This window comes from Mus caroli, chromosome 18, assembly GCF_900094665.2.
Source record: "Mus caroli chromosome 18, CAROLI_EIJ_v1.1, whole genome shotgun sequence".
Classification (NCBI taxonomy): domain Eukaryota; kingdom Metazoa; phylum Chordata; class Mammalia; order Rodentia; family Muridae; genus Mus; species Mus caroli.
The window spans coordinates 30188592-30205772 of NC_034587.1; the positions used below are offsets into that span (position 1 = coordinate 30188592).

A 17181-nucleotide genomic window follows, 5' to 3' on the forward strand; every position below is an offset into this window, starting at 1 on the left:
CTCAGCGGCTCTGTGGCTCCTGCCTGTCCCAGAAGCCGTCTGCCCCCGTGGTCCCCACTCTGACCTGTAGAGACTAAGCTCGGTGGAGTCCCGGAGCCAAGATGGCGCTCCCTGCAGGGCAGGTCACTGTCCTCCGACTGGGCGGAACTCTCTTTATAGACCAGGTTGGCCTCAAACTCAGAGACCTGCCTGCCCTCTTCCTGCTGAGTGCTGGAATAAAGTCATGCGCCACCACAACCCAGCCCTCCTTATATAAATTTCTTCATACTAATTTAAAATGGAAATAGAATTGTATACTGTAATATAATACATTACATTTAAGAAAACTAGTAAATCAAGATAAGACAAATAATTGAAAGAACTTTGGAAACCATGATGTATGTATAATAAAAGCAATATTATTTTCTGTGTGATTTTAAACGTACCCCCCTTATTATTCTATTTATTTATTTATGTATTTATTTATTTATTTTGATTAAAGGCAGTAGATATAACTTCCTGTGGGAACTTTGCAATAATTGGCCTCTCCTCAGGAGCTGTAGATGTGTATAACATGCAGTCTGGTATACATCGAGGAAGTTTTGGAGATGATAAAGGTATTGAATTTTTTGTTCTTTTAAATATCAGGTTTAAATGGGTTTCTCCGTGTGACTCATACTGTTTCATATGATTCAAACACCATTTTAAAATATTCAAAGGGGGAAAGTCATGAAGAGATTAGGAAGAGATTAGAGGGAAGTAGATACAAATTATTTTGCTTCTCTGCTTTAGGCAAATATTAACTATTTTATTAAATTCTCTGTCATGGCATCAACTGCTTTTGCCTTCACATCCTAATAGCTAGAGTTGTCTCCCTGCTTTGTAATTCAGTTTAATTTCAAGATTTTAGGTTTTATCAATAATGGGACATCGGGTATTCAGATAAAGGAATCTCTCTTGCTATATTGTTTGGCCAGATACTGACTCCTCTTTTTCTTTCAATGTGTATTTAAAAAGCTCACACTGGCTCTGTTAGAGGTGTTGCGGTGGATGGATTAAACCAGCTGGTGGTTACAGCTGGAAGTGAACGGTTACTCAAATTCTGGAACTTTAAAACCAAAGTTTTGATCCACTCTCTGGGCCTTGATTCATCTCCAAATATGATGCTGCTACACAGGGACAGGTAAACTGCTTCTTATACTAGCAAAGATTGCCATTGTGATGTTAGTGAGAACTTCTAACTAACGCACATTGCCAGGTGGGAAGAAAGCAAGAGCATTTTCGTAAATAACTGTATAGTTTAATTTCATCAGAGATATATTCAATTCACACAATTAACAATGTCACAGTTGTTTGTCTCTGTTTATGAGAACGTGCATGTTGTCTTCCCAGCGGCATCCTGGGCCTTGCTATGGATGACTTCTCCATTGCTGTCCTCGACATAGAGACTAGGAAGATCGTCAGAGAGTTTTCTGGACACCACGGCCAAATAAATGACATGGTAAAACAAACAGCTTTTCAAATCAGCTCACTCATATCCTGTTTAGGAGAAAGATGTTTAAGTAATTGAATCGGTTATTTTTAATATCTTTATTCCCATTGTAAGAAGGTTTTCAGAATGATAATTTGCAGGCTAATTTTCACAGAGATTTTAAGAAAAATTTAGGAAATAGTTTATTTTTTAAAAAAAAATTGGTACTATCAGATTGAAGTATAAATGCCAGAATTTATTTTTGTCTTTAAATAAAGTTAAATATACTTTGTGGAGTGAATGTTTCATTTTGCTTTAAACTAAGCTGAGAGAATTTATATGTCTTTTCTATTTGTAATGGATTTATGATAGCTAACACATAAGCTGGTTCTAAGGTGTATTTTATTTAAATAAATCTAAACACCTTAAAATTGTTAACTGAGGACTCTGTTAAGTATATGGTATCATTTAATACTGATTGTAAGTCCACTATTTGGAAAGAGAAAAAAATAAGAAAACTAATGGATGATAAATCCAGTAGTTTACAACCATCTCCCTTATCAGAAGTAAATGTAGGTGTCAGAATTGACAGCCCCTTACCTCTTCCTTTACAAGTAGGAGAAATTGATCAGGGTTTACACTGTATGACTTGGAGATTGTCGAAATTAGCTTTGGATAGATTTTGTTTTGATGGTATATGGAGGAACCAGGGTGGGGCTGGGGTGTTATGTTGAAGCAACATTTTAAAAAACCATCTGTCCTAGTCAGCTTGCTCTTCCTGTTCCCGCCCTTCATAGCTTTTAATTCTCCACTTGTATCTTTCCTTTGTCCTACTCAGAGGTCTTCACTTCTGTTGAACAGTGTAAAACAAATGTGTTAGCATTTGTAATACAAGCCTATCTCTGAGAGCCAGTTTTCCCATCCTGTGCTGTCTGCAACCCCCCTCCCCCAGTTGAGCTGTCTATACCCTGAAGTTTGAATTTTAGTAATCTTGTTGCAGCCTGGGAATAAATTAGCACTGAATTTACTGCAGTAACATTTGCTAGTAAGTAATCCCTGTGGTGTGTGTGTGTGTGTGTGTGTGTGTGTGTGTGTGTGTGTGTGTGTGTGTGNGTGTGTGTGTGTGTGTGTGTGTGTGTGTGTGTGTATAAATCTTGTGTTATCTGCTGCCATAACCTTACAGTTTTGGGTCTTATGTAAGCTAAGGTTCTCAGCACTATGTGGAAGAGGATTCCTTGTCCAACCTTTTATAGCTAGTAACAGATACTTAAAGTAGCATCAGGAATCCCTTATCTCGGTGTTTGAAAATATTTTTGAATGTTGTTGCATTAAATTAGTTTGGAAATAAAGTTTTCATTAAGGGAGAAAAGGTTATTTTTAAATAAAGCAACAAGTAAAATTAGGATTTCCTTATTAATATTTTTTAACAGAATGTTCATTCCCTATTTTCAGATTGTAGTGATTTAGATAATTTCCCACAGTGTGAGTATAGTAGAAGAGACAGTTTTCAGAGACATAGTATTACCTTCATTTCTATGTAAATTACAGCTAAAATTAGACTGCAGAGTATTGTTAACTATATATTCTCAGAATATATGAATATTTTTAAAATTTATTTTTAATAATGATGTGTAGTCACAGCCTATTCCTTAGGTAAATACACAGTGCTGCAAAAATTGACACAATCTTTTTAATTTCATGAGCTAGTAATTCACTTAAAAACCTAATACTGACGTAAGTCCCAGAGAAGTAATATAGGAAACATATTTTGATTTATATAATTCTTATTTATATTTTGCATAGTCACATTTACCATTTCATGAAGCCTAAAATCTTTTTAAGTTTTGTATGCTTTAGGTGTTCATGTATATACGTGCATCCATATACTAATCCATACTAATACATGTATTACAGACGTTCAGCCCTGATGGCCGTTGGTTGATAAGCGCTGCGATGGATTGCTCTGTTAGGACTTGGGACCTTCCTTCTGGGTGGTGAGTTCACTTTTAAGTCCCACAGATGATTTCTCAGTCATTGTCTGAACATGTGACTTTTACCTGTTATTTATAACTATGAAGTTGGCACTGTTTTGTTTGTGGACTGTTGTTGGTCTCTTAAGTATCAGGCACTAACATGACAAAAAAATAGCAAGGAAAATGCAAATCTCTCTTATTCATTCCTGCAAAATAGAGACCCAGAGGTGGTTTGTGTAAATCTTAAGAAAACCCATCGTGTGGTTTGACACATTAGTAGAGCCCAGACACATTTTAAGGCTTTCTGCTATAGTTCATAGCTCACATAGTTGAATTTAATTACAAGGTTAAAAGTCATGGATTTCCTCAATACTGTTTTTCTCTCTTCTTTCAATAATAGGACAGTGTCAGAAATGTGTTTCAAGATTGAAAGTCACTGTTAATCCCGCTCATTCTCAGGAATTAGTTCACTACACATGTACAAGCAGTCTGACCTTTAAAAAGGAAAAACCCGTATTTCTCAATTCCCAGTAACTTTGCTATAGGCAGAAAGCACACCCACCTTCCAGCATGTGCAACTGATATAAAGTAAGCACAGCTGAAGAACCCAGGAGTGAGCCCAGCCCTAATCACGAGGGACTTTTGTCACAGGTGTGTCACTTTCCACTTAACATGACTGAAGTAAAATGCAGACAGTTTAGCCCTCAACTTCAAAATTTGAAGATATTTAGAAATATTGGCAGTTTATTACCCCTGAATTTTTGTTGTTGCAGCTTTCTAAAAGCTAGTATTACAGAATTGGAATTTAGTGATGTTTTGGGTAGCAAGTTTATCTTTGGAATGGAAAACTAGGATCTGAAAGTAGCATTTAAAGCTTTGAAGTTTTGATTCAGCAGTAACATTTTTGCTGAACTTTTTGTTTCAGTAACTACTTGAGTAGATTTAACTGTGGTAGGTTTTCAACTTTAAGTATGTGGTTTTTAGATGAACACTAAGGTTAATGCAAGAGCAAGACATACTAAGATATCAAGTTGTTACAAGAAAGTGAAATCACCAGTTGAACAAAGTATATTTTTATTAAAAACAAGTAATTCTTTGATTTAAATTTGGAGTGGAGCAAATAACTTGCCAAACAGTATCAAACAGCTGATGGCGTCTCCTCTCCTCCAACCCTCACTGTTACCGTGTACTTCCTTGGTATCCTAATAAGCATGCTATTGTTAGTGGTTCTATTGGACAAGCTAGGGAAACGAACCTTAAAGAGATTTGTCAGTCATTTGTCCAAGTGGATTGTACTGTAAACGCTGAGCATAAGCACAGGAGGAAGAGCCTTCATGTCAGCCCTGGTCCCTTTGTGTTGTGCTGTCTCGGCAGAGCCAGTGTCTTCCTCTAGAAGACAGGTAACAGGGCAGTATTAGTATTTCATTAGAGAACCTTAGGGAACTGTTAAATTGTTTAGGTTCCCCCTTTTAAAATCGTACCTGGAGGTTCCTTGTTGTTCCTTCATTAAGCATTTTCATCATTTATTTACCATGCTCAGTATTTGATGAATGAGAGATGGGTCAGCAGTTGAAGCACCCTCTCTTCTTGTAGAGGACCTCGCTTCAATTCCCAGCACCCACTTGGTGATTTACACTTGTCCATAACTCCAGTTTCAGGGGCCTCAGCAGACAAAACATCCATACATGTAAAGTACCCTCAATTAAAAATTAAAATGAGAGCTGGAGAGATAGCTCAGTGGTACTGACTGCTCTTCCAGAGGTCCTGAGTTCAATTCCCAGCATCCACATGGTCGCTCACAACCATCTGTAATGGGATCTGATGCCCCCTTCTGGTGTGCTTAAAGACAGTGACAGTGTACTCATATACATAAAGTAGATAAATAAAAAATTTAAAAGATATTAAAAAGTTTTTTAAAAATCCAATGAGTAGGTTTATTGTGTAAGCTAAACAGTGAGAGATGTGTGAGTAAGCATGTGAATGTGGTCCCACACAGCTGTACCCATGTGGAGGTTCCTCTTTAAAGCACATATCAGGCTTACCGAGTGCGTGTATAAGTAGGATTCATAATCCCTGAAGTCTTGTCAGCTGGCTAATGCAGACTACTTTGTTTTATTCTGGTTTCCAATCAATTGGAAATTCAGGCTGAACTTCATAGGGGGTGAGAAATACACAAAATTAAATGGTTTTAGTGAAGTTAGCATTTTGTTTTATCTCAATCCTTCCTCAGCTTTAGTCTATGGAACTTTAACATGAGAAACATTGGAAAAGCCAGCACTTATCATTTCTCATAAGTTAGAACCTTTCATTGGTTCTCCTTAGGGAAGATTCTTGTAGAAAGCGGTCCCATCACTTTGGCAATGAACAACATACCCGGGACTCCTAATTTTATAGGATTATCCTAGCTTCACTCTGGGTTAAGCTTGCACATTGAAGCCATATGATTTAGGTGACAGGAAAATATGCTGTATATGTGGAAACTGTCTTCCTCAATTTGGTGCTGTCACAAGTCGAAGGCCAGCCTACCCACACAGCACAGCTGTAGAAATGAAGTTAGAACAAGGAAATTGACAAAATTGGGTTCTTGAGTAGACAAGTTTGCTCAAGCAGTTAATTCTCTGAACAGGTGGATTAGAACATGGTAGGGAGTTTGATCCTACATGCTTAAACCTCTGCTTTGCATCAAGACAAAGGAGAGAAGTTAAAATGAGGAAATTTGTGTTTTACATACTGGGAAGATACTGCCTGCTCTGGGTAGTTTAGATGAAGGGAATTAAACTTTTTGGCAGTTTACTCATCCCTGACTTTGGAGTGGTTCAGCATTTTGCTTCCTTTTCCTCTGTCCCCTAACACAATGTTTCTCATGAGCTTCCCATGCAGACATAAGCAGAAACCAGACAGCTTATTGTTCTTCCTTTCCCACATTCCTGAGACACACTTTGCCATTTGTTCGTTTCCAGAACTCCTAATTGTAATCATTTTTTTTAATCTCATTTTGGATTTTCCACTTAAGGTTTATTTAAGTTGTTAATGAGTCTTTCAGCAAACATGTCACTTACTGTCTTACCTGAAGGAAGAGCTGTCATAGACAGTTGCACTGCTTATAGTGTGTAACTATAAGATAGTATACACTGCCTGCTGTATCTTTAATTCCAGTTATGGTTAAAAGTGCAGTCTTCTTGGGCACTATTCCTGCTTCAGTTGATTTCTATCTTAAGTTTTTAAATCTTACTGAAATTTGGCTTTCTGATCTATATGATAATGATGATTGTATGTCATGGGTTATAAAAATTAAATTAGTCATTTCAAGTGCTTGGATCGGGACAGTTATAAGCATAAAGTACAGGAGCAAAGAAGAGTTAAAAACTGCTATCATTTCTTTGTTAAGTCACTTGTATGAGACTAGAGCCTGAACTTAGATATTTGTTATATGTTCCCATGAAAAATGCATTGTCCTTGACACAGTGACTTTTTTTTTTTAAACAGCTGAGTTTAAAACTAACTAGTCTGCTCTGGGGCTGGAATGCGGCTCAGCTGTTCAGAGCACTGTTGCTATTGCAGAAGACCAGGGCTGGATTCCCAGCACACAGAGTAGCTCACATCACAACCCTCCATAACCTCGGTTCCAAGGTTCCAGCAGGCACACACATGGTGCACATACATGCATGCCTGTAAAACATATGCACAAAGTAACACACAAATACAGAACACAACAAAACCGAGTCTACTTTTTGGTTCTACCGTTATCTGCTCAGAAACCCTCAGTGGCTTACTATCAAGATGTACGTAGATTGTTGGTGTACTTTGTGCAGTGGTCCCTCCCTCCTCTAAGTGTGTGCTATCATTAAAATTGTTCCCAATAAGAATACCAAACTGGGGTGAGAAAAACATTGTTTCCTCTAGTACTCTCCTTACTGTTGAATCCAGGTAATTAGTCTGTTTAATGTATCCACTTTCCCCTTAAGGTAATTGTTTTCACACAGGAGCTGAGTTGACAAAGCAGTGGTTAGTGGTAACTGGTTGTAATTTGTAAAAAAAAAAAAAAAATTCTATTGCTTATTCCTTTTAGTAAAAGATATGTGTATACCACCACCACCCCTTTTCAAAGTATACCTTTATGATGAATAAAGCTTAACTACTTACACCTCTTTTTGTAGCCTTATCGACTGCTTTTTGTTGGACTCAGCACCTCTAAATGTTACTATGTCCCCAACTGGAGACTTTCTAGCAACTTCCCATGTGGATCACCTTGGAATTTATCTATGGTGAGTTCTTCGTACATCTCTTTCATTTGGGGCAAGAGGAGGAAGATGACAGTGGTCAACATTGGTGGTGGTTAAAATGACCACTTGGTGTGTTTTTATACAATGGAACTATCACACAGCCTAATTCATCTACCATGAATCTAGGACTGATACTTGATAATTTAGATAGCTTGGTTCAAGTGCATGCTCTAAATTATATAATTTTTGTCTGCTATTATATTTAACATATTTACATATTTAGGTATAGATTGTATATCTAGAACGTAAGATTGTTGCTAATCACTTCTGAACTTAAGTGTGCTTTGTGAAGGAAGGCACACATGAGCAGAGACCTCAGTAAGATGCATCCTGGTTGCATGGCTTTCCTAACCATTTAAAAATGTGTGTGCTTCTTCAGACTCTGCTGGGTTGAACCTGTAAGACACTGTAGTTAGTGGTAAATAACCTGCACCTAGAGAAATTATATCTCTTTCCTGAGTTTATATATCCAATTCTTTTAGCTGCCTTGAAATCTTTGATTTATCGAATGCTGATCTTAAGTTTGTGATCATCCTGTCTCAGGTTGATGAGTGTTGGGACAATACCATTCTTCCTTAAAGTATCTTCTAGTTTATTTTAAGGGGAAAAAGTAAATTTGATTTATGATTTTGGCCATCTTAAAAAGCAAAATGTGTTGTCATCTAGAGTCAGTGAAGCTTTAGTCCTTAATGGATGACTAAGCAGTTGTAAGGCCTGGATAGAGGAGTGTTGTGCTTCTCTGTAGGTGCTGCTGTTAATATGACTCAGGACCTGAGTTCCCAACTTTCTTTTCCACTGAAATTCATATTAGGAATGTAGGGAAAGTAGTTCCCCTCGTTGGAACAGGTATTTATATCCTGGATACTCACCCATGGCTGCTTTGCAGATGTGTAGCAGAAGTGTGTTTACTTAGCCATTTCAGAAAAGGCCAAGTGATGACTGCTTATTGCCTCCAAGAATATAATTAGGATGTTCACTTTAACTTGCTGTCTCAACCTCTCTTTTTGTTATGCTGGGGTTTTTTTTGTTTTTTGGTTTTTTTGAGTAAAGATTGGTATTTGTCAACACTTTATGAAAATTATTTTATTTATAAAAGTATTATATATGACTAGTTTCTCTTCAAGTTTTTGTACTATGTTAGAAACAAACTCAGGCCTGGTATGGTTGTACAGGCCATAGAGGCAGGTGGATTTCTATAAGTTCAAGACCAGCCTACTCTATACATAATGGATTCCAAGTCAGCCAAGGATGCATGGTGACACCCTGTCTCAAAAAATTGGAAACTCAAGTTATTTTATGCCTGTGTGTTTTGCCTGCATGCATGCAACACCCGCAGAGACCAGAGGCGGGCATTGTATCTGCTAGAACTAGAGTTACAGGCAGTTGTGAAACAACCATATTGGTGCTAGGAATTGATCCCAGTCCTCTTGAAGACCAGTCAGTACTCTTGACTGCTGGACTATTTCTCCAGCCCCATCCATGTTTTTATATAGCCTTTTTTATTTTAGCATTTTTCAGAATCTCTCTTTGAGGTCTTAACTAGTTAATGATTGTTGTCTCTGGCCAAATTCAAGATAGGGACCATTAGCAGGTATTAAAATTTCTCTAATGATAATGCTTCTGCAGTAATGTATTTTTATAAAATACTTGGTTTTTGCTTGCTCAGGTCGAATATTTCCCTCTATTCAGTTGTCTCCCTGCGACCACTTCCTCCAGATTATGTCCCTTCCATAGTGATGCTTCCTGGTACTTGTCAAACCCAAGGTAATCAAAATAACAGGTTTTTTTTTTTTTTTTGAGATGTATTGTAAATCTATTAGGTTATTGCTGCAAAAAAAAAATAATCAAAGTTAATTGGAGTCAATCAAAGTTTTTTAAACTGAGTTAAAATATATTTAGTGGCTTCAATTATAGAACACCATAACTAATGGCATATCTTTAACACATAAAATAATAGACTGTGTGAAGTATTTGAAGTCTACTGATGGGAATTATAAGGAAATCAGAGAAAGGGGAAAAGCAAAGGAAAGGGGTGCGAAGAGTTACAAAGCTGTGCTGGTTGAATATTGTGAGACAGATGAATGGGGGTGGGATCGCTTCTTTCCATGATAAAACTTCTGTTGCCTTCATCCTCGTTCCTGAACATCTGTTTTAAGGTATGGAAGACTTGGAAGAAAAGACTGAGCTAAGTGATGAAATGATAGAGTATGAGTCGCCAGAACAGTTGAGTGAGCAACTGGTGACTCTCTCCCTTCTCCCTGAGTCACGCTGGAAAAACCTTCTGAATCTTGATATTATCAAGGTAATGCACTAGTGTTCTTGACACCATGTGCCCCACGAGCCTATGTCCCACGAGCATTCCCTGCTTCGAGGATATTTGGGAAATGATAGTTAAGATGCTGCTGTTTAATTGAGTGGTGTTTCACGTGGTACTATCACAGAGGTCCAGTCCTGTGTCCATGTAACAGCACTACAGGTGTGTTTGGTTGTACCAGAAACACTGTACTTCAGAGCTTCCAGACTCGGCTGTTTCGGTATCCAGTCTAATTAGTTGTATTTCTAAATTTCAAAACAAAAGAAAGAAAATCTATTATCTATTTGTGCCTTAATGTTAAGAAAATTTTACTAGGTTTTTTGTTTTTTTTAGTGTCACAATTAACCTTTTATTGTTGCATTTTCTTTCTTTTGCTGAGTAGACTTTCAGAGCTTGCTATATCAGGGTTAGCAAGTGAGTTTACTAGGTAGGGCAGAGGTAATGTAATATGAGGCTATAGTGTTGAAAACAAAGTGAGCCCGTTTTTCCTGGGGACAGTACAACTTTTGAGACTAGTGTTCCAGCTGGAGAGATGGCTCCATGGTTATGAGCTGCTTCTGCTTTGCAGAGGACCTGAGTTAGGCCCTCAACACCCACATTGGGTGACTTGATACTAACAGTAGTTCCCGAAGATCTCACAGCCTCTTGTGGCCTCTGTGGTCACTATACTCAAGTGCACAGAGCTACAGACACACAATTTAAAAAATAAAAATAAAATTTTGTATAAAAAATTTAACAGAAATTCCAGTGGAATTTTACTGACATCAAATATTTTATAAATTGACAATAGTATTTTCTTTTTAAATATCTAAGGAAAAGTTAAAATTCAAAAAAAAAATAGAAAGAAATAGGGTCATACTTCTCCAAAATATTAAATTATTTCTAATGGGGGAGTCTGCACTTCTGGATATGAATTTTCTTCTGGAGACGAGCCACTTTAAGTTGTTTCTATCTGTTTTGTTTACGAGATACTGACTGGCGGTTCATTTTGTGAAGCTGAGCATATCTTAGGGCTGCTCCTCTACCTGGCACATTGGGAAGCCTGGGGGAAAGACAGCTACAGCATTGCTCATGTGGACTTTATTTCAGCATTCTAGTATGAAAAGGGTTTATTCCTACAGTCCATTTTGGTGGTGTTTTCGGTTTCATTTGTAATAAAATCTGGAAAGTGTGGGTAGAGTGAGTCCTCACCACTCATTCCCCTTGTTCTCTCTCAATCAGAAAAAGAATAAACCAAAAGAGCCGCCCAAGGTTCCCCAGTCAGCTCCGTTTTTCATCCCAACAGTTCCTGGGCTTGTCCCCAGGTTTGCTGTACCCGAACCCAGCAGTGACCCCCAGCAGGTAAGAACCAGATGAGTCTGAGTCCGTGGGTCTGTTTCTCCCCGTGTTACTGAGTAAATTCATGCTCATTTAAGTTATGGTGTATTTTGAGTGATGCTTATATTTGTTAAGTAACATACATTTGTTTTTATTTAAGTCTAAGGTGGTAAACCTTGGGATTTTGGCTCAAAAATCAAATTTCTACCTGAAACTTGAAGAAGGATTACTAAATAATCAGTGTAAGTTAAATTATAAAATATTTCAACAAGTATCTTCATTTATGGTTTAGTTTATTGAAAGAAAAAATTGCAGAGTTCATAATAGAGAAAAAGAAATATAGTAAAAACTAAAGGTACACCAACTTCACTTTTAAATTACGTTGACTGATAGCAGTGCATTTAGATAATGTTAGTGGTAAACCTCTTCAGACTCTTTCCAGACTTCTGGATGGAGACTTGCATTGTATTTGGAGATGGAGGACGTATGACAACAGTCCCATGTGGCTTGTCAGTTGCTTCATTGACAGAGTTTTGTCCAGCAGGAACCTCAAGCTTCTTGTTTTCATTTGAAAATCTGGCTTGTTACACAGCAGAGACAGGTGTTTTAGGTAATTTTTATATTCCCAAATCATCTTTTAGAAATGCAATTTTTTTTTAAAGATTTATTTATTCATTATATGTAAGTATACTGTAGCTGTCTTCAGACACTTCAGAAGAGGGCGCCAGATCTCGTTACGGATGGTTGTGAGCCACCATGTGGTTGCTGGGATTNGAACTCTGGACCTTCGGAAGAGCAGTCAGTGCTCTTACCCACTGAGCCATCTCACCAGCCCTAGTTAGTATTTTTTGAGACAGGGTTTCTCTGTAGCCCTGGCTGTCCTGGAACTCACTCTGTAGACCAGGCTGGCCTCGAACTCAGAAATCTGCCTGCCTCTGCCTCCCGAGTGTTGGGATTAAAGGCGTGCGCCACCAACGCCCGGCGAAAAATTAATTTTTAATTTAGTTTCATTTAGACTTTTCAGGTTACTGTGTAGCAAATACTAAACATATGCAATTTTTTAAAACTGTTACTCTGTTGAGACATTCTACTGCTTTTGGTTTATGACTGAAATGTACTTATCAGTGTGTCACTTGGTCCATGTGGGCAAAGTCTGCGTGCTTCTTGTTTACTGAGGAATGTAGAGTAAACACATAGTTTAAGATATACTAAAGGACAGAAAAGGAGAGTGATGAGTCTTGCCATGCCTCCAAAGCTAAGATCAGAGCCATTGCCCCTGTAGTGGCAAGGGACCGATTAGCAGCGTTGGTGTGTTTAGTGTGTCTCCCGTAGTGCAGAGCTCTGGGGAGTGTTGGGATTGGTAGAGGAGGGGCTAGAGGCTCCCCACACGCTTCTGTATCCATGAGTCTCAACAACCACAACAGTTCTATTTTTTATAACAATACAAGTGCAGAATAAAAGCTAATTCCCCACCTCATCCTATTCCTGGAGGTAGTCTCATTTAATATATTGTGCAGTGTGTTCCTTGATGAACTAATGGTACAATCTCTTTGTTCTTAATTGAAGTTTAAATTCCTGACAGTGCAAAACTTTAAGAACTTTCAGAACTTTTACTGGTATCAAAATTTTTACTGCTTAGTTTATCTTGGCATTCATTGTGCTATAATGTGAAAAAATAATGCATGTAAAGAAAGTCTAATGCCATTTACATAAATATTGCTTGGTTATAAAGAAATATCATAGCTTCTTAACTAATGTGTAAGAAATAACTAGATTCATTTTACAATAATTTAGATGAAGCTGCTCTTAACCTTCTGAAAGAATTAGGCCCATCCGGGATTGAAACAGAGCTGCGAAACCTGTCTCCAGATGATGGTGGGTCGGTAGAAGTCATGCGGAGCTTTTTAAACATGATTGGGATGATGTTGGACAGAAAGCGTGATTTCGAGTTGGCCCAGGCATACCTGGCGTTGTTTTTGAAGGTGAGTGAGATACGATACTTTCCTTTATATGTGGCAGTGTTATCAAGCAAGTCTGCAAAGATGGGCATGTTTTGCATTTACAGTATTGAATAAGCCAGTGAATACTTGGAATATGGCTAACTATAACTGAACAGTAGCTGCCTGGCCTGGTGTCTACTACCCTGACATGGCTGGGGATTTTGGACTTTCTAGTCTTTATTTTTGTTACTACTCAGTGGCATAATTTTGACTTTATCCCTATTTGTCATCTCTTTGTTACCTGTGCTGAACCTTAACTTTTTAAATTTACATTTTTTTTAAGTTTTCTGTGATCATAAGGGAAACTTGGGTTCTTTGTTTGTTCATTTTTGTCTACTGCTGAAATCAAAGTACTCACCCCTGCCAGCTTCAAGTAACTTGGCACAACTTGCTCTTTTGAGTAACAAAACCAAGATGTTCTGTATAAGTGCACTGCATGGTGTGATGTAATGAAGGCGTGGCTAACGCTAGCTCAGTAGTTAGTGCCTGTTCTCCATCTAGCCCGGGCTGTCTGAAGGAAGTCTTTAAACTTACTGAAAAGCTGGATATTTAGGCCTTACTAAAGAGCTGTTTTTTTGTTTTTGTTTTTTTTATAAAGCCAATTGTTTGTATCGGTTTTCATATGTTTACTAAATGTTAGTCCCTACAAACAAATTTACATAAATGTTTACAAAATAAGTGACTGCCATTCATCATCAGTGGGTTAGAGAAGAAGGGAACCTGGAGGCACAGGAACCTGGTCTGTAGTGTAGAGGAATGAAGGTTACATCAGTTCAATTTAAGCTCATAATTTAAAGAAAACTTGATATAAAATGATTCGGGACAGTGGGAAATCAGAGAACAATAACCTAGCACCGAGGAAAGAAATACTTAGATACTCTTTTTCTTAAGTTCCTCGGTAAGGAAAAAAAAAGTTTAGTATTCTGAAGTAAAATGCCCAGCTTAACCATCGTCTCTCCTCCTCAGTTACACCTCAGAATGCTTCCTTCGGAGCCAGCGCTTCTAGAGGAGCTGGTGAAGTTGTCATCACAGGTAGAAAAAGATTGGACTCACTTACAGTCCCTCTTCAATCAAAGCATGTGTGTCTTAAATTACATCAAAAGTGCTTTCTTGTAAAGAATAAACTTAAGTGATTACAGAAATCAAAGCTATGTGCGAAGTGTGCTGTTTAACTTGTCTCCACACTCAGCTCAGAGTGGGAGTGACCAGCTCGTGTATTTTAAGTTCAAAAGCCTTTGTAGATGTGAAATTGTACCTTCTTTCTAGAAGCTCTGCACACCGAGACAACTTAAAACCACCTGAGATCATCAGACAAGTCACATACATGGGACTTTTTGAATTATTGCCATTTTGTATTTTTATCATGTTATGTGTAAAAGACAGTGCCTATTCTGTGTTTTACTGAATTAAATTGATAATGTCAGATAAAGCATATCTGTAATATACTTATAAAAATACATTTCTGATATTAAAAAAATCAGCGGGTTCATTTTTTCTAGGTAGCTTTTGATGAAACAGAGTGTTGATTCTTGAAGCTGTGTTTTGTGTCTGGTGCCTTTGGTACAGCCCCACCCCCACCCTCCCTGTGTTATAGAGGCGTCAAAGAAAGGTTGGCTGGGATCTGTGGTGTGCCTGGCTTTATAACACAGAGCCTAGAGCTTTCTCAGTTGCTCACTTCATAGATAAGGTTTCATTAGATGGAAATATGACAGGTGCTTGCTCCAGGAAGAAGTGCAGCAGGTGTCTGCACAGGGAGACCCCAGGCTCCAGCAAGGGCTGTTCTTTTCTGACAGTGATTTATTTGGGAAGAGACTGCTAACTACGCTGTCATCATCTTCTTTCTTAATAGCCCAGTGCTTTAGCAAAACAGCAATTAATATTAAACAGTTTGGGCTGGAGAGAGCACAAATCCCATATAAACCAGGCTTGGTGGTCTAAAACCTGCAATTTCAGTACTCCAGAGGTAAAGACTAGAGGACAAAAAAGATGCTGAAAATAATAGCTGGAGGCTAGCCTGAGACCAGGTCTAATAAAAATAATGAAAAACAAGCAATCATTAGGGCCTTGTGCTCCAAAAACTACCCCTCAAGTGTATCTAGGTGTTCTTGCTCAACATTAGCTTAGAGAGTTTTACAGACTCCAGAAAAGAACAGCCTGTACAAAAAGGATTGGTGAAGTGGCTCAGCGATTAAAGGAACTTGCCATCAAGCCTAGAGGCCAGAGTTCAATTCCCAGGACCCATGTGGTGGAGGACTAGAAATAATTCTTTCAAGTTGTCTCTAATTTATACATACATATATACATGTACATACACACACACACATACACATATACATATATATATATATGTGTGTGTATATATATATATATATACTCAAATATAGAAGCAAACTTACTAAGAAGAACCAATGAGAAATTTATTATGGAAGTGATTTTTAATTTACTAGTGTGAGAAGAATTTGTCAGTTATGACAGGAAAATGAAGCCCACCTTTCTATTGACTTTGTACTTGACTGTATATTAGTCAACAGCAGTGACTCATATGTTAGTAATGACTTAAATTCTGATTTTCATAGACAGTAGCTTAAACATGAGTGCATATAATCACCTACTTATAAAAACTGTAAAATTAAAGCAAAATGATAGAAGCTGCCAACTCCTGTTTTTTCTTATTTCTCTGTAATCACAAACTAAGTTTTGTTTTCAAGTGAAAGTACAAAGTTTGTCCTGTTGTCATTTTTATTAGAGATGTCTTTAGACAATAGTACCACATTATTTTGTCAATAACCTTCTAAAATCTTTGATACTACCAAAAAGGAAGAGAAGAAAAATACAAGATACTATTTTGTGTACATATTTTTCTTAACATGTTACCACTCTCTGCATACTTCTCTACTTTCGAATTTTAAATTATATGTGTCATATATGACTACTTTCTACTTATAAAAATATCTGATTTGGTTTTGACAACAGTTTATAATTCTAGTACATAGCCACAGAAAATAAAGTGTAGCATTTTAATTTTTTTGTTTACATAAAGAGAGATAGTCTGTAACTTAAAATGTCTTTACTTGTACATCATGTCTTAAAATCTTCTCTGCCTTATCACCTAAAATTGGAGAATTTTCCATCACCCATTACCCGCCCCCACCCCCCCACACACAGTCACAATCTTGCTAGAGTAAGCATGGTGTTGCTTAGGGCTGCATTAGGGGTTTCTGTTGGCATATGCTAGGCATTTCACTTGGAGGGCCAGAGGATAAGCTTTTTTTTTTTTTCTTTGGTTCGAGACAGGGTTTCTCTGTGTAGCCCTGGCTGTCCTGGAGCTCACTCTGTAGACCAGGCTGGCCTCGAACTCAGAAATCTGCCTGCCTCTGCCTCCCAAGTGCTGGGATTAAAGGCGTGCGCCACCACGCCCGGCTGAGGGTAAGTAAGCATTTTTAATTAAAGACATACTTCCACTTGACTTCCAAAGTGATTGTATCAGTTTGGGGGCTTTTTGTTTTGACTCATAGTTCCACTCAACAAACAGTATCTCATAGTGTGAGGGGTATTTGTTATCGTGTCTTTACCGCTTGTGTGAATAGAATGAAAGCTCTGTTTATCTTCTTGTTTATGTTAGAACTCGTACTTGTTCTATTTATTGACTCATCTGTCTTTTTATTACAGGTTTGTTGAAGACTTTAGTTGTTTTGGTTTTTAAAACAGGATCTCACTGAGTAGCTCTGGCAGGCCTGGAAGTCACTTTATAAACCAAGGTGACCTAGAACTCTAGAAATTTGCCTGCCAGTGCCTCTCAAGTGCTGGGTTTGAAGGTGTGTGCCACCACACCTACTCTTGTTGA

General features: G+C 37.8%; 1 protein-coding gene across 2 annotated transcripts in view; it reads left to right on the plus strand.

Moving 5' to 3' along the window:
- Wdr36 (WD repeat domain 36) overlaps window positions 1–14484 on the plus strand; it is a 29462-nt gene extending 14978 nt beyond the window's left edge. Inside the window, exons 13-23 of one of the 2 annotated variants that reach the window (XM_021150216.1) lie at window positions 482–596; window positions 997–1162; window positions 1372–1480; window positions 3365–3444; window positions 7581–7688; window positions 9373–9470; window positions 9863–10008; window positions 11242–11361; window positions 11498–11579; window positions 13132–13319; window positions 14304–14484. In XM_021150216.1, the coding sequence (XP_021005875.1) occupies window positions 482–596; window positions 997–1162; window positions 1372–1480; window positions 3365–3444; window positions 7581–7688; window positions 9373–9470; window positions 9863–10008; window positions 11242–11361; window positions 11498–11579; window positions 13132–13319; window positions 14304–14453 (1362 nt within the window). In that variant the 3' untranslated portion in view covers window positions 14454–14484. The remainder of the gene's footprint in view (window positions 1–481; window positions 597–996; window positions 1163–1371; window positions 1481–3364; window positions 3445–7580; window positions 7689–9372; window positions 9471–9862; window positions 10009–11241; window positions 11362–11497; window positions 11580–13131; window positions 13320–14303) is intronic. The other variant, XM_029471978.1, reaches the window with a different exon arrangement.
- The last annotated feature ends 2697 nt before the right edge of the window (window positions 14485–17181 follow it).